Source organism: Carya illinoinensis, chromosome 11, assembly GCF_018687715.1.
Source record: "Carya illinoinensis cultivar Pawnee chromosome 11, C.illinoinensisPawnee_v1, whole genome shotgun sequence".
In the NCBI taxonomy this organism is placed as follows: domain Eukaryota; kingdom Viridiplantae; phylum Streptophyta; class Magnoliopsida; order Fagales; family Juglandaceae; genus Carya; species Carya illinoinensis.
The window spans coordinates 41022066-41046295 of NC_056762.1; the positions used below are offsets into that span (position 1 = coordinate 41022066).

General features: G+C 33.8%; 3 protein-coding genes across 6 annotated transcripts; all 3 read left to right on the forward strand.

The window, feature by feature from the left end:
- Positions 1 to 4629: 4629 nt before the first annotated feature.
- On the forward strand, positions 4630 to 9258 carry LOC122280952 (proton pump-interactor 1-like). Of its 2 annotated transcripts, none has more exons than XM_043092097.1 (8): positions 4630 to 4847; positions 5639 to 6047; positions 6534 to 6722; positions 6843 to 7022; positions 7153 to 7347; positions 7880 to 7978; positions 8073 to 8594; positions 8695 to 9258. In XM_043092097.1, exons 2-8 carry the CDS (start codon positions 5673 to 5675, stop codon positions 9004 to 9006), a joined length of 1872 nt encoding a protein of 623 aa, XP_042948031.1. In that variant the 5' UTR covers positions 4630 to 4847; positions 5639 to 5672; the 3' UTR covers positions 9007 to 9258. The 2 variants fall into 2 exon arrangements, with proteins under 2 accessions (XP_042948031.1, XP_042948030.1); XM_043092096.1 differs by having other exon boundaries at positions 8073 to 8590; positions 8691 to 9258.
- Positions 9259 to 11338: 2080 nt separating this feature from the next.
- On the forward strand, positions 11339 to 15911 carry LOC122280953 (putative RNA-binding protein YlmH). 2 transcript variants are annotated; one of them, XM_043092099.1, is made up of 10 exons: positions 11339 to 11640; positions 13039 to 13115; positions 13215 to 13346; positions 13441 to 13514; positions 13603 to 13708; positions 14236 to 14304; positions 14713 to 14777; positions 14871 to 14969; positions 15239 to 15338; positions 15437 to 15911. In XM_043092099.1, the coding sequence occupies exons 1-10, from the start codon at positions 11490 to 11492 to the stop codon at positions 15497 to 15499; spliced, it is 936 nt and encodes a 311-aa protein (XP_042948033.1). In that variant the 5' UTR covers positions 11339 to 11489; the 3' UTR covers positions 15500 to 15911. The 2 variants fall into 2 exon arrangements, with proteins under 2 accessions (XP_042948033.1, XP_042948032.1); XM_043092098.1 differs by having other exon boundaries at positions 11340 to 11640; positions 13033 to 13115.
- Positions 15912 to 16258: 347 nt separating this feature from the next.
- On the forward strand, positions 16259 to 21599 carry LOC122280951 (dynamin-related protein 5A-like). 2 transcript variants are annotated; one of them, XM_043092094.1, is made up of 9 exons: positions 16673 to 16790; positions 16932 to 17051; positions 17653 to 17844; positions 17935 to 18141; positions 18327 to 18758; positions 19121 to 19348; positions 19434 to 19629; positions 19984 to 20674; positions 21261 to 21599. In XM_043092094.1, the coding sequence occupies exons 3-9, from the start codon at positions 17779 to 17781 to the stop codon at positions 21445 to 21447; spliced, it is 2007 nt and encodes a 668-aa protein (XP_042948028.1). In that variant the 5' UTR covers positions 16673 to 16790; positions 16932 to 17051; positions 17653 to 17778; the 3' UTR covers positions 21448 to 21599. The 2 variants fall into 2 exon arrangements, with proteins under 2 accessions (XP_042948027.1, XP_042948028.1); XM_043092093.1 differs by lacking the exon at positions 16932 to 17051 and having other exon boundaries at positions 16259 to 16790.
- The last annotated feature ends 2631 nt before the right edge of the window (positions 21600 to 24230 follow it).

Sequence of the window (24230 nt, forward strand, 5' to 3'; positions counted from 1 at the left end):
ATAATTTTTATATAACTACGTATTAAAATAAAAATATTTATAGAAAATAATATTATTTTCATAAGTTAGTTTCTATAAATATTTATCATTTAAAATATACTTATATACAAATTATAAAAAAAGATCACAAGTGTATCATTTTTGCGGTTGGGTTTGGATGTTGAGTTGGGTTGAGTTGAATAAAATATTGTTAGAAATTAGTTTTAAATATTATGAGTGTGTTGGGATTTGAAAAAGTTAAATTTTTTATTATATTTTATATGAAAATTTAAAAAAGATGGAGATTTGAAAAATGTGTAATGATGAGATGAAATGAGTTGAGGAGGATTTACTTTCCAAACGGGGCGAGTCAAGAGCACTCTCACCGGATTATTTATATCCAAAATAAACTGTATTTTATAACTATTAGACAGAAAATTCACTTGTAATGAATTAACCAATAGCAAATTTTGTAACATTTAGCTATAATAATTATAAAGAGGATACCAAATTTGATATCTACTGTTTACCGACCAAATACTTATTTTTTTATTTTTTTTATAATACTCTATATTCTCTTTATCTACATCCATAAATTTTCATTATTTTTTTATAATACTCTCTCTTTTCTCTATCTATATCTATAAATTTTCATCAGTTTCTTCAAACTAAATAGTAAAATATGATAAAATTAAATAAATTAAAAATTAAATATTTTTTAAACTATTAATTACTCCTTATTATATAATAAATAAATAGATAATCTAAATATGAATAGTTAAAGTTAAATTTATTTTATATTATTTTATTATTATATAATAAAAAATAATTATTTTAATATAAAAATTTATATAAATAAAATAGTTAAAATTTAAATTTATTTTATATTTATTAAAATTATCCTTTACATGTGGATAGTCCTTTTAACGATGTTCTGATTTTGTAGCCGTATTATATTTTGAGATGATCTGAATTGACTAATAAAGACGAGTACAAAAAGCAACGCGTGGGTCCCCCTCATAGGACAAAAATTCAATAACTTAATTCGGGCCGACTCAAATGGGAAAGAAAATGGCCAAAAGTGGGTCAGAAATTTATTAGAAGGGCGGTTTGATATACGAATCTATTAAACTCGTGATGGGTCCAGTTTACTATGATTCTAGTTAGATGTTGGGAACATTTGCGTGATGAATCATGCTTGCCATCCCATTTTAATGAAAACTAGGCTGAATAATATAAACATATAAAGCATGCTCTATTGATCTTGTCACGCTCTAAACTTTTTTAATTATTCTAATATAATTTATGGTGAAGTCTTACGTGCTATTAACATCAACATGTTTTTACTTTACTGAAAGATCAATGCTCTTACGTGTTCTTAACATCAACATGCTTATACTTTAATGAAAGATAAATGCTATTTGATGTATTAGGATGTGTAAGTCTAATATTTTTATTTTGAAAAAAGTAAATTATAGAAAAAATTATTTTTTTAATAATAAATTTTACAAATTTTTAAAGAGAACGTGCAGAACTTGCACAACATAAGACTGTATCTAATATTATTTTTAAAGAAATGAATGTAAAAAATAAAAGGTAACTATTAAAATAATATTGGTAGTGCCAGAATGAATTTTTCTTTCTTTTATAAATTACTGAAAATAATTAATTTCACTTATCAATTTTATCGTATTTAGAAAAACAAGAATTAAAGTGCATATTACATAGATTGGTATCATCTCTTCAGAGTTCAGATAATATTGGAAGGAACTCATTGCTTAATCTTGAGAGTGTGGCGCCCATCATGCCAAGTTGGCCTACAAGGTTGTATGGTAAGAGTATGGACAATGGATCAGTCACAACTTCTACCAATTCGATTCATGATCGGAATAGGATTGAGCCCAACATGCAGATGAGTATTTGTTGTCAGCCTTAAGATTCCTTTTGTTGCCGGATTTTCATCGGATCGTTTCATCCACATTTTAAGAAATAATATTTATAATTATAGAATGTGTAAATACTACACATTCATTTTAAAATAAAGTAAGTAAACATGTGATCCATGAGAAAAATTAAAATTTTAATACTAGATCATACTCTTTTTTTAAATGAGTTTACGACGCTTGCATGGCTTTTAACTATATTTAACGTTATCCATAATGATTTGCCCACACGTAAGGGCTAAGATTGAGCAACAGAGAGCTGCTCATAACAGCCTGCGGAAAAGAAGAATGTGACGAGCTATCGTCTTTCCCGCTGCGATCTTCGGTGGATGGCCCCCTAAACCACGAAGAAGGCATTAGATAGAGCAGCAGTCTTAATTTAGATCTGGACTCAATTTATTGGGCCCAACTCCCCTGAGTAACAGTTTAGTCTTGTGCAAGTCAACGCCATCCAGGCCCAAAAGAAAAAAAAAATAAATGTTTCACCTACCTTTGAATGTTGTTAGTTGTTGTCGAGTTGAATGGTTTACTTTAGGCAACAATACCGGTATAGTGAATGGCTACACGCGTCGAAAGTACAAAGTGGGTAGCGCTGGTGAATTTAAGAATGCCTTTAATTAGGACCCAAATTTTAGGCGTAATTCATGCACTTTGTTTGCTAACTGTATATTCTTTGAAAATTACCATTTCTTCTAATTTTCTATCCAATTTTTGTCATAATTTTTTAAGTTTTAAAAGGAAATTAGAGGATGTCATATGAAATGGACATCATATATATTACTTATTTAATATTATTTAAAAAGTAATATTTTATACAGTCATTTTTATATATTTTCTGTGCATTTCATTGATGTGATTAGTTGCATCAATTTTTTTAATACACAATCAATCACATCAATTGAGTGCATAAAAGTTACGATACATCAAATTTTTGTTATTCGAAATATTTATACAGATAATAATAAAATAAAAATTTTACATATAGTTATTTTTATATATATTTTTAAATATTTTATTAATATGATTGATTGCATATCAAAAAATTAATTATATTAATAAAATATATAAAAAATATAAAAAAATGACTATATAATATTATACAATAGAAATATTAAATAAATCAATTTATGTACGCATGCGTCACGCCATCATGATTGTTGAAAACTTGAAAGTCTCCATGTACCGGAAAAGTCTCGATTTACACATCGCAGATTAGACGTGGAAGTCCATCTTGGCCCCTTGGTTCTCCATTATTTTCCGATTTGTAATTTCCTAAACGCAGGAGGGGTAGTTTTGTACTTTTGCGAATATTTCCCTTCCAATCTTATCAGGTACTCACCGCACTCTCGTGATCATCGAGCTAATGTGTCCCGATCCGACGACGGATAAAACGAATAGAACGCGTGTTCGTTTACGAGGATGTTGATATTGCCAATCACAGTGGTAGCAAATGACAGACAAAGGGACAAGAGCGTCGTCATTGTACATTCCAAAATATCTTAAATACGGTAAAACTAAATAAGTAATGTTCTTTAATTTTCAATTCCATTTACAAAATGGGTAAAATTGTTATTTGGGGAATATGTATAATACAAAAGCATTAATATCTTTTAGGTCTATAGGTGGAATTATATAATTTTACTTTATTTAGTATATTGAACTGTAAATATTTTTTAATTATAAAATATATACGACGTGTCATATTAAAATCACGTTATCTGTCATTCCTTTTATAATCTTTTCGGGCAACTTTTAATAATAATAAAAAAAAAATTATTTCATTATTTTTGTCACCTTTTCATGTGATCCTATTTGACTAACATTGATAAAAAGTCATTTTCATTAAGGAGAATATAATAAGTAATATATATAATTATTTATGCTTATAAAAAAGGGTTGTCGAATGGGATGTGAGTATTAAATATTATTTTAAGGTGTCTATATCAAATCTTATTTATATAATATAATTTGATTTATAAAATTTAAATTTATTTTTTAAATTAAATTGTGCAATATGTATAATGTATGATATAAATGTTTTAAAATAAATTTATTTTATCTTTATGAAGAAAAGGAAGCCCTTAACTTAAAAAAGAAGCATTTTTAAGAACCATCAAAGCCATGACATATTTATTTATTAAAGAGCTCCAAGAAAAATGCTATTTTTCTAATAAGTAAACGAAAAAACTTTTCTTTTTTAGGAAAATGTTAGGATGTTCTTTATTTTTTTAATTTTAAAAAATAAAAACACATTAACGGTTGGAATCAAAAAGTAAAATCGATGGTCCTGTAGCAGGATATTTTTATTTTTTAAATAAAAGAAAAAAATATCTTTGATGTCATTTAAATAATGAGTTGAGATAGAAATTAAAGTGGAATAAAATATTATTTTTAATATTATTATGTTTTGATATTTTAAAAATTAAATTATTTATTATATTTTATATAAAAATTTAAAAAAATTATAATAATAAAATAAAATAAAACATTTTTTGTATTCATAGGACGGGGTTTCGATTTCCAAAAATTGTTATAAATCGTAAATACCAAAACGATTTAAAATTCCTAATAATTGAACCCAACAAAATCAAAACTTAAAATTATAAAATGAAAAAAAAAAAAAAAAAAACAGCGGCTAGTCTAGATTTGTAACCGCTGCCAGGAAAACGGTGGTTCAGACCATTTTTTTTTTTAAAGAGATAAAAAATCTGCTGGTGGATATAAGATTGCGAAATTGACTGGAAATAGAGAGAGAGAAAATTGGGTCGGAGACAAGAATTGGAAACGAGATCTGAACCCTTTTACGTTTTCTTTCTTTTTGCCCGAACTCAGAATTGGGCGTCCTTTGTTTTTAGTCAAATATAGGATCTTCTCCTGCACATCTCGCTCTCCCTCTTTCACTGATTCAGTTTCTTTTTATTCCAGGTAATAACCTTTCTTTAGCTCTTTTCATTTTTTCCTAATCTTTATTCAGGTATTCTCTTGTATTCCTCAACCCATTTTCAATCTCCAGCGTATTCGTGTTTTCTGTCTTTCCATTTCTTGGCTGATCTGTATTGATCTTGATAATTGAGGGTAATGAGATTGCATTCGTATTATATATTGCGGAGCTTGCTTAATTATTTTTGTGGGCATGACTGGCTCGTTTGGTGCGAGGCTTGATCTTTATAAAGCTCTTGTCTTTATATAACGTTCGCGTACTTCTGATTACAGTTTCTTTCATGATTGACATGGAGATGTGTGGACTTAGATTTCTGCACCCTTTTCCCCTTATTTGTTTCATTTATGAACACTTCTGTAAAGGGCTGATTGGATGTAACAGGCATGTACGTATATCATTTTCCTCTTTGGGTGTTTAATTGCTTTTTGTCTGGTTCTTCTTCTTATGTTGTTTGGATGTTCGTTGAAGCTTTTGGATGCCCATGTACTGGGAATAACGGCTGGCTTTCGATCTGGTACTTTGCACCTTTTTCTTTTGGGTGTTCCAGATTTAAAGATCTGTTGAGAACGTGAAAATTTTCGATCTTGTTTTTCTTTTTTCTTTGTGTTTAGCTTATTATTCTTACAATCGTTTCCAGTGGTGAATGCACGTGCTGCTAAGCATTTTGACCAATTTAATAAGAAATTGCATAGCATATAAATTTGGAATGGTATAATTTATTCAGTAATTGAGTGTTCCTATTTTTCACATGCTTTGTCCTTGTCATTTCCATCAGGTCTCTGGTTTTGAGGCTATTTCTGTGGTGAACCATGGCTGTCGAGGTTGAGGGGTTTGAGATGGTCCAAGGACCGGTGGAGACTGTAAGTGAAGGAGACACTACTGTTTTGCCTGGAAAGGATAATGGCAAATTGGATCAAGGGCCTGGTCTCAACCATCCCATAAAATTTGGTTCGCATGGAGATGAACCAGTTAAAGGAGAAGGACATGACATTTCTAACGCCAACTTCCCAAAGGATGCAGTCGACGAGTGGCCTGCACCTAAGCAGATCCATTCTTTCTATTTTGTCAGGTACCGACCATATGATGACCCAAAAATAAAAGCCAAAGTTGATCAGGCTGATAAAGAGATTCAGAGGAAAAATCAAGCCCGATTTCAGATCACTGAAGCGCTAAAGGCAAAGAGGGTAGGTTAGAGTACTCCATAACGATAATTTTATACTATGACCTCATTGGTATATATTTGAGCTATAGATATTAGTATTCTGTTAGTATTACATTTCATTTCTTGAGGAACTATTTCTGGTTGGAATGTTGTTCCAACGCTTTGAAAGCCAATAGATTTAGAACCCCAGAATTGGGGCCTTAAAAACAGACACCCATGTCCCATCAGATTAACTATCTTGCTACAAGAGCTAATTGGAAACAGGAGATAGTTGTATATATATATATAAATATAAAAGATAATTTATTTATAAAAAAATATATATATATAAAAGATAATTGGAAACAGGTGATCTCGAGAATGATTTTCAGAGACAATGTTCTTGAACTTCCAATTAGTGTAACACATTGAAGCTGTGCTTGGACTACTTATTTAAAGAACTAATTGAGTTATGACCTTCTCAAAGTTATTTTGCAACAATTTTGTTATTCTATTTCTTTTTCTGCAGTCGGATCGAGCAGAGTTGATTTCTCAGATTAGAGCTTTAAAAGATGACAACCGGCAGTTTAGGACAATCTTGGATGAGAAAAGAAAGGAGATTGAGCCTCTGCAACAGGCTCTTGGCAAGCTCCGCAATTCAAACACGGGTGGTCGGGGTGGTGGTTTATGTTCATCTGAGGAAGAGCTTAATGATGTTGTATGTTTTATTTTCTTCCCATGTTTTGTAAAATGTTGAATTTACCAGTTTATTCTGAGCTGTAGTGGTCCTTGATGCCTTCTATTCTCTTATTTTCTGACTGTTGATTTGTGGAGTCAGATCCATAGTTTGAAGTACCGCATACAACACGAAAGCATTCCATTGACTGAGGAAAAACAACTCCTTAGAGAGATCAAACATCTTGAGGCGACGAGGGAAAAAGTAATCGCTAATGCTGCTATGAGAGCAAAGATTCAGGATTCATTGGGTCAGAGAGAAGTTATTCAAGACCAGGTTAAAGTAAGGCAATGCTAGTTGGAATTCTGTGTTTTGGAGCTTGTCATTTCACTGACTATTCCAGAGGTGCTCTTGGTTTTTGTCCAATAGTAATTTATATTAACTACATGTAAAACTATACATTTCTTTGTAGCTCATAGGTGGTGACTTGGATGGAGTAAGAAAGGAGAAACAAGCACTTCAGGCCAAAATTAAGCAACTTGATGATGCACTAAAGGCAATAGACAACGACATTAATTCTTTAATGGAGGAACTAAAGGTTGTCTCCCAAAAGAGGGACAAAGCGTATGAAAGCTTTCATCAACTCAGAAAACAGCGTGATGAGGGGGTAGGTTTGTACTTTGTTGCAATGCTTGTAGATCCTTCTTTGTTTTCGTGCGCAGTGTGTGTTGACCTAAAGAGGACCGTGCTTACTATTGTAACATCCAGAAAATATCTGAAGTCTCCTTGGTCCAATTAGGAAAGTTAACTAGTTTGGTCTGGGGTCCTCAATTTTTGGCAAATGTGCATACACAGTGATATTGAATACGTTCAAGCTCTCAGCTAACATAAATTTGGTTCCGCATGCAAGAAAAGAAAAGAGCATTTGGATCACGACGTGCACACTGAGCATCATCTCACAACTTTTCTGGTCGTGTGTTCTGTAACATGACATGTTTGTAAGTATTTTGAAGTTGTAAAAGAACAGTTCAATGGCCAGATAGTGATAATAGTTCTGTTTTGGTCCTTCGTGGTATTGAAATGTGGAGTCATCTTAATTAGCTTTCTAGCTTTCTTGACAATGATTATATTAAGTTTAGGTTTCTAACGTAGTCAGTAATCTGCATTCAATTTTAAACTGATATTATCTCATATTTCAGAATGCCTACTTTTACCAAAGCCGTACAGTCTTGAACAAAGCACGGGAGCTTGCTGCAAAAAAAGATATTAACGGTCTTGAGGAACTTTCACATTCAGAGGTTGGTTCAGTTAGTGTTCTTTTGTCAAGAACATCACTTGAAGTTGATACTAGATATGTACTATAATGTCTTATATTGATCTATTCTGCATTAGGTCGAGAGTTTTATGTCTCGCTGGAGCAGTGACAAGGCTCTAAGGGATGATTATGAGAAAAGAATTTTGCCATCATTAGATAGTCGCCAATTGAGTAGGGATGGACGGATGAGGAACCCAGATGAGAAACCTTTGGTGGTATTGGAAGAACGTACATTCTCTGAAACAGAGACAGTGGCAAAAGCTAGTTTGAAAGAAGTAAAGGAAGATTCCAAATCCCCTTCACGGGATACTTTGCTCAGCCAAAAGCCCCAGAAGGAAACGAAAATTAAAGCAGCAAACCCAAAATCCACCTTGGAGCCTATTAAAGCAGAAGGCAAGGACACCTCTGGGTTAGAAGAGATTCAAAAGGACACTCCTGCCAAGGACAATGAAGTTGATGCAGCAAAGTTGAAGGAGATGAAAAGAGAAGAGGAAATGGCAAAAGCTAAGCTGGCCATGGAAAGGAAGAAGAAGTTGCAAGAGAAAGCCGAGGCCAAACGAGCTATTAGGGTTCAGAAGGAAACTGAAAAGAAGTTGAAGGAAATTATTAACTCACTGTATTTTCATCATTTCTGGTTTACTATTTCTGTTTGTTGTAGGGCTTAGAATTGACACATCTTCTCCAATTAACTTATCTCAGGAGCGTGAAAAGAAAGCAAAGAAAAAGGCCTCAGGTTCCACACTTACTAGTGATCCTGAAGAAGCGGCAGAAGCAGAGTCAGAGGTTGCAGAACCAGAGAAGGTAGATGAGAATGTTGAAGCTCCAGTTTCAGGAAAGGAAAAGGCTCCAAAGGTGAATACTATCAGACCCAGGAACAGATCAAAAGGCCCAGTTTCTGTTTCTAAAGTAGTCCTGAAACGTAAGAAGCCCACTAACTACTGGATATGGGCTGCTCCTGCTGCTGTGTTTGCCTTGATGGTGCTGGTGCTTGGGTACTACTATCTTTTCTAAAAGGTGACTTGGAACTAAGTAGAAAGAGCCATGAACCAGTTTCTATGCTTGTGTGTGTGAGTTGCTAGGTTCGTAGTCCTAAAGAATTAAGTTATTCCCGTTCGTTATCATCCCTGAAAGGGGATGGACACTAAAATCATAATGTTGCTGGTAGCTCAGTCAGAAAGAGAGAAGCTGCATACATTTAGTTTGACTGTATGAACTTTCAAATTTTGACTCTTGAGATCAAATTTCATGAATGCTTTCTGAATCGATGAACTTGCTTTCATTGAAGCTCTATTTTGTTTGGGTCTGACCTCCTTACCAAGCGAGAATTGATGCTCTGGTATTGTGATAGATTTATAACCTGGAAAAAGAAAAAATGAAAAATGTACCTTTACAACCATACTTGCAATCCCCTTAATAAAAGAGGAAAAAAACTCACTTTTTTCTGACGAATAAAGAGTCCTGCAAGAAGTCGGAACATGGAGACAGAAGCTACCGATTCGAGTAACGTTACATATATTTATTTTTCTGTATATTTTGTTCATTTTATTAATGTGATTTGTTATATCAATTTTTATAACATAACCAATCACATTAATGAAATGCATAAAAGAGTATGTAAAAATGACTGCACATAGAATTTTTAAAAGAGATAAGCAAATAGACAGAAGGTAGGGGTATAAAAAAAAATTGATAAACCGGTGGGATCCGTCCGGTCCTGAGTTTGGTTCGATCCTGTACCGGTTTTATTTTTTTTTTTAAATTGGTTAAAATCGGTTTGGTTCCGTTTTTTCTTTTTTTAAAACTGGATTGGATCCATTTATATATATTTTTTTAATTTTTTCTATTGTATATAATATGTATATATAATATATAACTATATATAAAATAGTTTTGTATTATATAATAAATTGTTAATTAATATAATATTAAATTTAAAATCTACTATCATTTTGTTTATTTTATTAATAGTTATAATAATATTATATAGTGCATATTAATAGTTATAATAATATTATATTACTATATATTATAATATACTATAATATATATCATTATATTATATATTATAATATACTACAATATATTATTACTATAGTATTATATACTATATTATATATATTATATAATATAGTATATAATACAATATAGTACATTAAAATTAAAAAATCGGACTGAACCGAACTTAACTGAAAACCTGTAAAACTGGAGTACTGGTTTAGAAAGGTAACTAGTGCGTAATTAGTTTTGAAAAATACAAAACTGGTGCATACCGATTCCATCCTAAATTTTGCCTAAACCGGATAGGTTACACTCCTTGCAGAAGGCGACTCTTAAATTCATCAAAATTATCAATTATCAAAATCTTGATATCTTCGAGAAACATCTTGAATAAGAAAATTAAGGTGATTGAATGTGATATATTTAATTTTATTATAAAATAAAAAAAATGATAGTTATAGTCATGAATATTCAAGCGCCATATAATTATTTAAAAAAAGTGAATAAATACAAAATTTATATAAAAATTTAATTTTTTAATAATAAATCTCATTTTTTTAAACGATTGTACGATACTTATACAATTAATAATAGTACTTAGCATTAATCTAAAGTAAATTTAGTGTATATTATGAATTCATACTATTTTGTAAGTTTACTTTTATAATACATATATATATATACTAGGTTAGAGCAACGTGCAAAGCACATTAATCTAGTTGGATGAAATAATATTTTTAATAAAAGAAATATGATTTTTAATAAAAAAATTAATTAATGCATAATTTAATATATATATAAGTAAATTATAAGAAATATCTTTGAATAATAATAAGTTAGTGAAATTTAATAATTACATGTTTTGATAGATTAGAAAATAAAAAGATTTGTTTTATATGACTTATGAGGTAAATTTAATTTGAAGACAATTTGACTAACGATGCGAAATGTGAGATTTCAAAAATTAGTGTGTTTTAATTTATTTATTAGTATTTTTATTATTTATTTTATTTTATTTTTATTAATCACTTTTTAGATTTGGGCCTTTTGGGTCAATAATGTGGATACGACTATTAATCACTTTTTAGTCATTTGACCTTTGAGTTTCATCTAACTTTACATTCGGACGTTTAGACGAACATAGTTAAAGTTAACAGAAAAATAAAAAAAAAACTGTTAAAACAAGAAATTTTGTTTTATACACACTTTTTATATATAAAAGATATATTTATGTATAACACTTTTTTGATAATAAATATCTATAAAAATATATATTTTTTTAAATTGAGAATTTGCATAAATAAAAAGTGAAAAATTACGATGGTTTTTATTTATTTATTTATTATTAATTCGTTGCTGATGCCATCCATATACGATGCTGGTACGGCGGTGTCTCTGGTCGGTACAAGTGGGAACCACAGCGGAGTTCTGATGTGGCAAGAATATCTGGCCGAGTGAATTTGATTTCTGCCTTGTGCGCACACTGAACAGTGGCCATGGCTGCCACTATCGGTTTCGCAGGACCGTGGGTTCTAAGAAAAGCAGCGAATGGTTTTGCTCGCTCTTATTCTACCCTTATTAACAGCACGCTCTCTCCCTACAAAACCCTCCGTTCTTTTCCTTTCACCTCTCCTCTTACTTTTCCAGGTGAGTGGCTTTGGGATGGTTCTCTTTGTTACTTTGTATCACTAATGGAAATTTCTTAGGTCTATTTGTGCTATACTATATTCTTGGGATTTTCGGATTCCCATTTAGCTAAATGGTTGAAACACGTCATGTATTTTTGTGCATTGTAGATAAGTTAATGTGAACGTTGGTGGCCTGGTGTTAAGTTACCATCTGAATGCCAGGGGTCACCTTGCATTCAAATCCTGTTAATAATCTAATAAAAAACAACAACAACCATGCATAACAATGTAACATTACCTCTCATGATTTCCTTGCGTCTTCTATAGCGACCTAAATAGGTTCTTATCTCTTGTATACCATTTTGTGTACTGGGACTATGCCTATTTATTAATACTACCGTTTACTTATTAAAAAAAAAAAAACAATGTAACATTACCTCTAAAGATTGTAAATTGAAAAAATGGGGGAATGTTGTTTGATAAAATCCCTGACTTAGATTTTGCAGAAAATCTGCTTATTCAATGCAAAAACTTGTAAAACGTGCCAAGCTGTTCCAGTATCACGCTTGTATAAAAAAGCGGCCAACCTCAGTTCAGCAGCACGTACTCAAAAAGAAACTTTCGTCAAGAATAAAGAGGCCCTTGGATGGACTTTATCCATACTGCCCATGATACCACTAATCACCTCAGGTCCTTCCTTAAAACTGTTTGTTTTAATGACTAACATATAAATGATTTTCAAGAATCTCTAGAAATTCATATCAAGGGTCGGTATGTGTAAAATATTTCAAAAGACCAATAATTTTATTATAGTTCTGACCAACTCGAGGTTTCCTACAACAACCATATTGGCACAGACCTTATCTGTTGAACACTCTATTGAGTGATGAGTAGTTAAGGCCTAATTGATCACCTCTGGGATTGAATACTAACAAAGTGATAAAAGCAGGCAAGACCTGTGTCTTGCTTTATACTTTAATATGTGAAAGCCTGTTCACATGTTTCTCTTACATTCAATGGATTCTCTATCTTAGAACCTAATTTTTTTTTTTTTTTATTTGAAAAAGGACAATGTGCACCCTCTAACTATCAGGTGTTTCATACTTTGCACCAAAACCTACCCTCAAACTGTAAAAAATTAAAAATTGCAATCCGCAACACATTTTTTTTTATCAGTAAGATTATACCATCAACATTGTGCCACGCCACCTGTTTTCTGTACATCTTAAAGGCCAGAATTGGACGATTTCTTTTTTTGAGTCATGGTAATTTGAGGGTATAACGTGTTTGTTTTTGTTGTTTGGGATGCAAGTGTAAACCATTTGGTCGTTGGAGGTGCAATGTTTATTTTCCCCTTTTTATTTTTGTATCTCATGATATGTGTTTAACAGTTTTGATGACTCTGATATAGCTTCAGGATTATGCCATGTAGCACAAGCCATAAGGGGCGATGATAAACATGCTATTGAAGAAGTGAAACATATTCTAGAAATGGTATCTTCTTGTTAATTTTTACTAAATACATCATATTAAACTTTCCGTCATTCTTTAAAAGTGGTACTGATTTACAAATCTGTTTTGCATTTATTGGAGGCTAAACGAGCATCATCAAGAAGAGAGATTCTCCATACCAATTTTCTTACCCCTCCGGTTCTTAAGGAGTCAATGCTCACATTGGAAAAACTAGCTGACATTAGAGCAGTTGCTCAGGGAGGATACCCTCAGGTTGGACTGGCATAGTTCTGGTTTACTTTGTGTATATCATATATATATATATAACCTTTTCCCAGGTAGATTTTCAAATTGTGAAATTATCTAGGCTGAGCGTTGCCGGATTTCTATTGGACATCCTGATTTACTAACAAATTATCCAGATGTAGTTGCAGCATTGAGGTTTGTCATGTAGCAGCTTCACCATTCTTCACAATGCATATGTTATTTGAAACCGTTACTTATATTTGGTTAATGGATACCTTTTCAGTGTCACAGGGAATTTTGCATTTCAACCTTGTTCTCACGGTGACTACCTTGGTGCAATTCTTGGTACAGGGATTGCCAGGGAGAAGCTCGGAGATATTATCTTGCAGGTATCATCTGGATTTTCCTTTATAGCTTCTAGGGATCCAATCATTTGATAAGTATGCAGGTTTGTAAGATTAGGATTAACAAAATGATGGTGCTGAACACATCCTTGTTTGAAGCATGATAATTATATTGTTTCTAGATATATGTAGGGTTTAATGGGCTGTCAGTTTGACTGCGGTACTCACTATAAAGCTTAGTTTTGGGACTCCATTTTGTTGATTGATCATGTTCCTATTTCAAAATTAGAAAGTACAACCATCTCTGATATTCAGACCCTATTTCGGTTTGGGAAAAATAAAAATACATATAATCTTTTATTTGACCGCTGGCCATTTCTAAAGGGCATCATTGAGCAGAGCCTGGTTATCTTTTGTTTTTCCCTGTTAAATATTCACTGCCCAGGGAGAGAAGGGAGCTCAAATACTCATCGCCCCAGAACTCTCTGACTTCTGTTATATCCTCATTAGACAAGGGTATAGTTGAGTGGATTTTGAGTTTCTTTTTTATTGTTAAAATTTTCACTGCCCAGGAAGAGAAGGGAGCTCAAATCCTCATTGTCCCTGAACTTGTTGATTTTGTTATATCCTCATTAGACAAGGTACTCTTTATCTCTGCTGTGTTTCTGCTGATACTTTTCCATTTCAATAGAGTTCCAATATGATAATTATCCTTTATTGTAGGTTTTATTATAATATGAATCAATAAACTAATCACTTGATCTTTAAATTCCTGTGATCAGATTAGATAAATTGGTTCTATAATTGATTTCACATATCATGAATTAATGAGCTGTCCCCTGACTATGGTTTTTATGGCAACAAATTCAACTGTGCACAACATACTGCAATATTTTATTTTTATTGTAGGAAAAAGTTCTAGAATGAGAAGAAGTTGTGCCATACATCTATATTGTGACAGTCAAAAGATTGGCCACGGGTCCCTAATAGGAGCAATACAGTCCTTAGTTGCAAACTAGTTGTGGTTGAAATGCCTTTTCTTCTTGCAGGTTGGTAATGTTTCAGTCTCTTGCACGAAGATACCTTTAATATCTCTTGATTATGAACCACCAAGGTTGCAAATCATCACCTTGCAAATCATTCTTGTTTCAGTCTATAAATGCTTCTCCTTTTGCACAGTCTTAAACGGAGTTTATTCTCTTGGCAGGACTCAGTCATTTAAAACTGTTGAAGCATCACTACGGGTCGATGCTCTAGGCAGTGCTGGATTTAAGATTTCGCGATCAAAACTTGTTGACTCAATAAGGTAAAACCTTGTATGTTAATGTGAAATCTATCACTTGAATATATTATTATCTCTATGCTTTGACATAGACACAGTATATTAGATTTATCGGATCCTTATGTGGTTGGTTGCACTGGGTGGCTGTGATGTTCCTGGATTCCAGAAGGCACGTATGCTTAACCTGACATAGACCACAAAGCCTTATTTTTACTAGTTGGGTTGCCCGCTTGAAATTGCTAGCCTTATGTGATAATAGAAGTTTAACAATACGAAGTTATCTATCTGCGCAGTAAAGGGGAGGTGCGTGTCAATTGGAGCCCTGTTTCTAAAAACAACACCATTCTCAGGACTGGTGATGTTGTCTCGGTTAGTGGAAGAGGAAGATTAAAGGTGAGTTGTTAAATTCGACTGAAACCACTAACTCGATAGAATGGCTTTCCTCAAGTACTTAGCCAGGCATTTCTGATGTTCGGATCTACTTTGGACAGGTAGGAGAAATAAAGACTACACGCAAGGGAAAATTTGAAGTAGAGCTCATACGATATCTATAAAGACTTGGCAAGAAGTAAACTCTCTGAATCATTTTCATGAAATTCATTGTTCTCTTATAAGTGACATGTTCTTCTTCCGTGGACTCGGGGCTTTCGATCTCTATGCCGCGAAGTGGTTCCCCTGTGAGAGCAGAAGCTGTATCAACTTTGCACATTATTAGCAAGCTTCAATGTTAACATTTGGTGGGTGAGGGCTGGAGATGATGAACAACATATTGCAGTTGTGGTATTGACTACCATAATAATATTAATTAACTGAAAAGAAAAGGAAAAAAAAACCCTTCCTTGCCTAATAAAGGCCTTAAGATTCTTTAATGTTGCAAACTTATTTATGAGTATATTTTGGTGAGATTTTTCTGTGAACTAAACATTTCTCTAAAATTAGTTTTTGGTAGACTCGTTTGTTTTCGCATATGAGATGAGATGAATTGAGATAAAAGTTGAAAGTTGAATAAAATATTGTTAGAATATATTTTTTAATATAATTTTTGTTTTAGGATTTGAAAAAGTTGAATTGTTTATTTTATTTTGTGTGAAAATTAAAAAAAAAAATTGTAATGATTAAATTTAATACCTAAAATTTAATTGGATATTCAATTTATTATTTATCCATTTTCAAGTTGGAGAGCTATATTTAAAATAGTTATGTTGCTTATAAATTAGTCTATAAACACTATTTGTTGTAGAAAACATTATAATTATAAAATAAATTAAAACATCACAATTTTTCTTAATACTAGTGGACATGAAATATCAATAAACGAGAAAGAAAGAATTTCTAATAAACTAATAAATACTAATTTTACAATTTCAGGAATAAAAATAGAAAGAAATAATTTTCTTAAAAATTAAAAAACAGAAAGGCCCTTTCCCAACCCAACGGCCTCATGAGCCAAATTCAAATTCGAAAAGCTGTCCGTATCTCCAAGTTCCAACTCCAATGGCCACCTTTCTCACCACGCCCACCAAGACTCCGTACGACAAGTCCGCCTCCGCCATGTCCCGCAAGCACCTTCACCCCAAATGCGTTGACTCCTCCTCCGCCGCCGCTCGATCCTCTCGTTTTGAGGCCTACAACCGTCTTCAGGCAGCCGCGGTGGCTTTCGGTGAGAAACTCCCGATCCCAGAGATAGTGGCCCTGGGCGGACAATCTGACGGCAAGAGCTCACTCCTCGAGGCCTTCCTCGGGTTTCGCTTTAATGTCCGCGAGGTCGAAATGGGCACCCGCCGCCCGCTCATTCTCCAGATGGTCCACGATCCCTCCGCCCTCGAACCCCGGTGCCGCTTCCAGGTCTTTACGGTTTTTAAGAGTTGCTCAATCTGCTTGGCTTTTTTTTTTTTTTTTCGGGCATTGAGAATTATCAATGAGTGTTGAGTTCGTTTCTGATTCATATCTGATAGACTCTACTTGCTTTGTTATTAAAAAACGTAGATACATGAAAAGAAGATGGAAGTTGGACGGACTTAAACTATTCATGCTGAAATAATCGGCTTCTAGTTCTCTGAAATGAATGGATAATCATGGAGCCATATAACTGGTTTAAGAGCACAAGTAAGCCTGTTAAAATAATAGTTAAGCGATTAAATTCAGCATTTCTTATAATCTTAACCTTCTGAGACAAGTGATGATTCAACTTTTTCAGTGCTTTATCTCACACTCTTATTCTTAGTTTGGTTGTGCAGAAACTGCTGGAAATTGAAAGAGACAAATGTGAATTGACTTTTTTTTTTATAAGTACTAATTTAAATTTTGAATATGAAAGAATCAGTATTAATCGCAAATTAGTACGCGACTTTGTATGTACATAGCAAAACTCCAAATATATATCTAAAATAAAAATATTACAAATGTGAATTGACTTGTTATTATCCTTTTTCAAAAACTAGGTGGATCAAGTAGTCCCCTATTTATTTCTCGTTGATTAACATAAGATACCAAAGGAATACAAGCATTATGTTTTCAGATATAGAAAATGGAAAATTTGTAGGTTAGGCTGCTTTTGGATATATTTTGACTTGGTGTTATGGTAATGAATGCTATTGCAATCATCTTTGAGCGGTGGTTTGCTTTGTTACTTTTGTTTTGCTATCTACTTTCTTCTTGCTGTAATGTTTAATTTACCATTGTTCTGAAAAGTGAGCATTGAAAACAGGAGGAGGATTCTGAAGAATATGGCAGTCCTGTTGTTTTGGCATCTGCAATTGCAGATATCATAAAGTCCCGAACTGAGGCACTTTTGAAAAAGAGTAAAACTGCAGTTTCTTCTAAGCCAATCGTGATGAGAGCTGAATATTCACATTGTCCTAATCTCACCATTATCGATACCCCAGGCTTCGTTCTTAAGGTGGCAATATTCTATATAGATATTGAGTTAATAAATGTTTGAAATTATCTTGCTCTAACATGAATTATCGTTTTGAAACTTTGTTGGCAGGCAAAGAAGGGAGAACCAGAAAACACGCCTGAGGAAATTATTACAATGGTGAAGTCATTGGCTAGTCCTCCCCATCGCATTCTGTTATTTCTTCAACAGAGTAGTGTGGAATGGTGCTCGTCGTTGTGGTTGGATGCCGTTCGAGAAATTGATCCAACTTTTAGACGGACAGTAATTGTGGTCTCCAAATTTGATAATCGTCTCAAGGTACAAACTTATCGTTTTTGTTGAGTGTCTCCAATATGAAAATCTAAGCCTACTATAAAAGAGATATCCATACAGATCAAAGAATGCCTCTATTTGTATTTTCAGCATATGGAGGAAGTTAATCGTTTTGCAGGTGTCATTATAATATGATCTGAAATATGGTTTTTGGATATCTATAAATGCAGGAGTTCAATGATAGGTGGGAAGTGGACCGATATTTGAGTGCAAGTGGTTACCTGGGAGATAGCACGTGCCCATTTTTTGTTGCCTTGCCAAAGGACAGGAGCACCATTTCAAATGATGAATTCCGCAGGCAAATATCTCAGGTGGACTTAGAAGTTCTACGCCATCTAAATGAGGGTGTCGAGGGTGGATTTGATGAGGACAAATTCAGGCCTTATTATATTGGTTTTGGCCGTCTAAGAGATTATTTGGAGTCTGAGCTTCAAAAGAGATATAAAGAAGCTGCACCAGCAACTCTAGCTTTGCTTGAGCAGCGCTGCAGTGAAGTTGCAGCTGAACTGGACATAATGGACTCTAAAATTCGGGTCACTTCTGATATCGCTCACCTAAGGAAATCTGCAATGTTATATGTGGCTTCTATCTGTAATCATGTGGTTGGTAATCAGCATGGAACTTTTTAAAATTTTTGTCGTCCTAAACCATTCTAGATGTGACATAACAGGTCCCCCACCCCCCCCCCCCCCCCAAAAAAAAAGGGAGGGGGGGGGGGCGTATATGATCTTCCTGTAATTCATGAATCTCCTTACATTTCTTACCATCTATGATCTCTTCCAAAGTCTTTTAGTATTGGCATTTTAACAATTTTTGGATTCCTCTTCCCAAGTAGTTGGTATCCTCATACCGCTGCAAGTAACCCAATTATTTCTTGTACTTGTTATTTCTTCCTTTTGTTACTATCAGAAAGTAAGATTTATACTTCCACTAAAAATGGAATCTGTTGGTGCCTACTGTACAGGGAACTTTGATTGATGGAGCAGCAGATCCTGCCCCTGAGCAATGGGGAAAAACAACAGTGGAGGAGCAGTCAGAAATTGGTCTTGGAGGTTGGCCCGGTGTTACTGCAGATATGAAGCCTCCCAATGCTACTCTTCGGCTTCATGGAGGAGCTGCTTTTGAAAGGGTGATGCATGAATTTCGCTGTGCTGCTTATTCCATTGAATGCCCCTCGGTGTCAAGGGAGAAGGTATATATATACTGTAAAGGCAATTTACCTTGGATAATGGATTGAGATTTTCTGTGAATAGGTAAATTATTTCTTTTCCTGACAGGTGGCAAATATATTACTTGCCCATGCTGGCCAAGGTGGGGGTAGAGGAGTAACAGAAGCAGCTGCAGAAATTGCCCGTGCAGCTGCCAGATCATGGCTTGCTCCTCTTCTTGGGACTGCTTGTGACCGACTTGCTTTTGTTTTGGGGAATCTCTATGATCTTGCTTTAGAACGAAATCATGGTCATGACTCAGAATGTGAGAAGCTTAGAACATTTTTTTTGCATTGTCATGTTATTTTGTTGCCAACAAAAAAAAGTTTGGATTATTCTATCTCAGGTTATGTTATTTGGGTAAGGTATAAGTAGTATGCATCATATGACTAGCGTTAATATCTTATGGTCGTAGGAATTCATGTTTGCCTTAACCTGATGTCCGAGTTAACATCTACTATTTTCTTCAGCGGTCTATTTGATCTTATGGTCACGATGTTTAGATCCTGAGCTATTTTGACCCAACATTTTCCTATACTGTAATCTTCTTTTGCTTTCTAATTGTTGATGTTGGCATGCTTAATTTCATGGAACTTATCATAAATTGTTTACTCTGCAGATGGGATGAAATTGGATAAAATGGATGGCTATGTTGGTTTTCATGCTACTTTAAGGCATGTTTACAATCGCTTTATCAAGGACCTTGCCAAACAATGCAAACAACTAGTTTGGCATCACCTTGATACAGTTACAAGCCCATACTCGCAGGTCTGTTACGAGAATGGCTTTCAAGGAAGCTTTGGCTCTAGCACAACCTCGTTTTACAATTTCAACCAGGCTTCAGCTGGTTCATTTTGTCCTGAGCTAACTGATGGGGGCCCAGCAGCCCGTGATGGAATAATGAGAGAGCAAGGGAACATACCTCTGGAAAGAAATGGACCGCAAACCACACCACTGAGAGGTGCAGAAACTAGAGGAACTCTTCGAGAAAGCCAAATGACTGTCCCTGAGACCCCATCGCCTGATCAGCCATGTGATGCAGTATATGCTGGGGCCAAGAAAGAACTTGGAAATGGCATTGACATTGGAGCAAAAAAGCGGGTTTCAAGATTGCCAGCCAATAGCAGAAATACTGATCACGTAAGAGTTCAAAATGATGGTGGTCTTTTATTTGGTTATACTGGTTCAAGTTCAGGCTCAGCCTACTCAGAAATCTGTTCATCAGCTGCGGACCATTTTGCACGGATTCGTGAAGTTCTTGTTGAGCGAAGTGTGGCCTCAACTTTGAATTCTGGATTCCTAACCCCTTGGTAAGCTTGTTTATCTTTTCAACATTCAGTTGCGTTTACACAAGCATTCACATTTACTGATCCGTCAGAACACTTTGTCCTTGTGGCTGTGCAAGCACATGATTGTGGTGGGATTTTGTGGCTTAATGGGATCAGGGGTTTTCCAAAATTTTTGAAGTTTTCTCCGACTGTTGTAGGCTTAAGGCTTTTGTGGTTTTATTTGTCTGGTCTGTTAATGTTACCTTGTAAACATTTTCGGTATACACTACTTTGGGGAAACCGTATCTTCAAACTGCGTGATCTGCCATATTCAAATTGCATGCATGTATCCTGGATTCCATTGGTTTTCGATGGCAGTACACTGGACTGATTTTCTTATGAACTCTATCTTACCCTGGTCGTTGATTAGCTAGAGATTTTTCCATTTCTTTTACTTGTCTTTTCAAAGTTTGTTGCTCGATTCTTGTGGCCAATGTCCTTGTTGGAGTATCTGGTTGTTGAACATAAGGAAAAAAAAATGGCTCTAATATTTCTTGGAATAATGTTTTGTCAACTTTATAGCTAGAAACTGATCACAAAAAGCTGTTATTTGTTCCTCTCTATGCAGCCGGGATAGGCTCGTGGTGGCACTTGGGTTGGAACTATTTGCCGTGAGCGATGAAAGATTCATGGACATGTTTGTTGCTCCCGGCGCCATTGATGTGCTGCAGAACGAACGGCAGTCTCTTCAGAAGCGTCTAAAGATGCTCCAATCTTGCTTGAATGAATTCAAAAGTGTTGCTCGGGCACTTTAATGGCAAGTTGGCAACTATAACCGGAAGTTCATATTTTTTCCCTAAAGAAACATTCTAATTTATGGAGAAAGTTTATAGGTTTCACATCTAGTGAACATACAAAATTCTAATTCTAGCAACAACTTTCACTTACAATTGTGAACTTGTGAGTATATGCTTGATTCTTCTATAAGTCTGAGACTAAAATACCAAGCCCCATGCGACATGTTACGTTTGCAAGATTTCCGAGAGAGTAATGTTACATATAGAGTGCGCAAGCACCATATAGTCATTTAAAAAAAAGTTAGATCTATTATTATTTTATTTTATTTTTTCATATGGGTCTAGTATTTATTTACTTTTTTCAAAATGTACTTATTACTATAACTATCATTTCTTTTTTAATAAATAATATGGAACAAAGTTGACTCTCCTTAAATGATTATTATTATTATTATTATTATGGGTCAAGTGAATAAGTATTTTTTGTGATTTTCTCAAAAAAAAAGTATTTTTTGTGATTGCTCGAAAAATAAAAATAAATCTTAGCTGTCTTTTTTTGACTCTCCATTTGGAGTTATTAAGTAATGAAACAGCGCTTAAGGTTCATTTAACTTGTCTGCTTTGGATTATTCGATAGTATACAAAGAACAACATAAATAAATAAAAAAATAAAAAATTAACCTTATCCTCTTTAGATTATTCCTTTTTCTTAAATAGTTAATAATTTCTTTTGAGAAAAAATATATACAATTGGAGAGAGAGAAAGGGTGTGTTTGACCCGTTTGATATTAAAGTTATATTCCACCCAGTTGCCAAAGCCATCATGCTCGGCAGCCTTTCAAACTCACATGTAGGAGTTGGGGGTTTCTTTGCCAAGACTCAAAACTCTTTGACTTAAAAATTAAAAAATATATATATATATATATATATATATATATATATATATATAAATAAAATAGAGACAGAGACAGCTATAGACTATAGTGTCTGTCAAGCAGTGGGTAAGCAATTCATGAACCTCTGTAAAGTGGACAAAAAGTGGTCACCCGACCCGACCCACCATCCCAAAGGTAATAGTTCGCTCACTTGGTAAAAATGCTCTGATTAGATTAGATTAGATCAAGTGTATGGTGGATTTGGAGGAAACTCCCCACTGTCTTCAAACTATGTGTTAACTTAGTTCAATGAATGAATCAGTTTCAAAACCAAAAAAAAAAAAAAGAACCTCTTACTGCTCTCTCTGTGTGAACATTAAATTTACTCTTCACATAAATATATATATATATATTTTTTTTCTCTTGGCCTCTTTTTATAAAAGTGATTGTATAGTACTTGCATACTCACGATTATAATTATCATTTTTTCAGATAAGTTTTTTTTTTTAATTATCCGTCGAGTCTTTTTTTTTTTAAAGGATTTGACATACAATCACATATTTTTAAGTCAGTATATAGAGTACACCATTTATATCATTTAAATGGTAAGATTTGATTTGATTTGTAATATTCAAATTTTAAAATTTATATTATAAATCAAATTATATATGCAATGTAAATACTTAATTAGGTGTGCTAATCGACTATTTGAGAATATAATTTTTCAAAACCAAATAAAATAATATCAATGCTAGGGATTTGAAATGGGTACGTCATTTCTTTTAATATATTTTAGAACTTAAATAGATTCTCAATGACACAGAATTGAAATAAGATTCTCGGAAATTTAACTACATTTGGCAAGTTTGTATACATGTTTCAGGTTTAGGAAGATTTCTCTCATCCCAAACACTACCTATATATAATTGTTACTGCCAATAGAAAATTTCTCAATTCTCACAAAATTAAGGTCCTGAAAAGGGGTTTAAGTGATCGATGAGTGAAGTTGGCAGAAGTTTCAGCCTTTCAGTGAGTGAAGCATTTAGTCCCACTTTTACCTCTGAGATTCCTGAAAAGTGAAAACACCTTAATGTTTCTCATTGAATTGTTTGTTTGTTTGTTTTTTTTTTTTTTTTTTTTGGAGTAAGGGCAGTTGGTGATCCATAATTGTAGTTTAATTGTTGCCTGTAAAAAACAGTACTTGATCTTTTATCCAGGGACAGGTCTAGTTGTCTAAAAACAATCAAAGATATGCCTCTGGCATTCTACCGAAGGACACCAAGTCAAGGTCTTCCACCTTTCTTTATCAGAATGTTGGGATCCAGACAACATTCAAAAGCCCTACTCCTATATATTTATGGATAGCATTAGGCCAGAATGGTCATCTCTGTCCATGATGATCATCTGCACATGGGAGAGCCGGGAAAGATGCAAATTTAAGTGGGGGCGAGGGAAAGACACGAAGATAAAATACTTACACCCTATAGCATCTTATATTTAAGAAAAATATATAGAAAATACAAACCATCTTATCTAGCTAGCTAGGAGAGTACGTAATAATATATATTGTCATGTTGGCACATTAATCAGTACTTTCTAATAGTTTTACAACCATGCAGTGGACGTGGCTGTTATGTCAGCAACTGACACTAGAGAGAGAGGAGGCTTACTGTACATATCCTGAATTTGGGGACCCAACATGATTAATTGAAGCCTTTGGAGTTCATGAGTTGGTGATGCTGTCGGAGGAGATCGATCAGAATGAAATGGGAGGAGGCTGAAATTGCATTCGACGAGACTCGTGAGGCCAGGCAAATGTCTTCTTTTTTTTTTTTTTTTTTTTTTTGAGATTTTGAATTCCAAATTAATCGAGTATCATGTGAGATAAAAATCATTTGCTGTTATCATGGGGTTAGCACATCGATC

Bases quoted from the DNA above. Each gene is read 5' to 3' on its own strand.
- LOC122280953 (XM_043092098.1), top strand. From the start codon at position 11,490: ATGGCTGCCACTATCGGTTTCGCAGGACCGTGGGTTCTAAGAAAAGCA. The intron at 11,641-13,032 runs GTGAGTGGCTTT...ACTCTGATATAG, and splicing joins CTCTCCTCTTACTTTTCCAG to CTTCAGGATTATGCCATGTA. The intron at 14,305-14,712 runs GTACTCTTTATC...TTCTTCTTGCAG, and splicing joins TTATATCCTCATTAGACAAG to GTTGGTAATGTTTCAGTCTC.
- LOC122280952 (XM_043092097.1), top strand. From the start codon at position 5,673: ATGGCTGTCGAGGTTGAGGGGTTTGAGATGGTCCAAGGACCGGTGGAG. The intron at 6,048-6,533 runs GTAGGTTAGAGT...CTTTTTCTGCAG, and splicing joins AAGCGCTAAAGGCAAAGAGG to TCGGATCGAGCAGAGTTGAT. The intron at 6,723-6,842 runs GTATGTTTTATT...TTGTGGAGTCAG, and splicing joins AGGAAGAGCTTAATGATGTT to ATCCATAGTTTGAAGTACCG.
- LOC122280951 (XM_043092093.1), top strand. From the start codon at position 16,440: ATGGCCACCTTTCTCACCACGCCCACCAAGACTCCGTACGACAAGTCC. The intron at 16,791-17,652 runs GTCTTTACGGTT...CATTGAAAACAG, and splicing joins AACCCCGGTGCCGCTTCCAG to GAGGAGGATTCTGAAGAATA. The intron at 17,845-17,934 runs GTGGCAATATTC...CTTTGTTGGCAG, and splicing joins CCCCAGGCTTCGTTCTTAAG to GCAAAGAAGGGAGAACCAGA.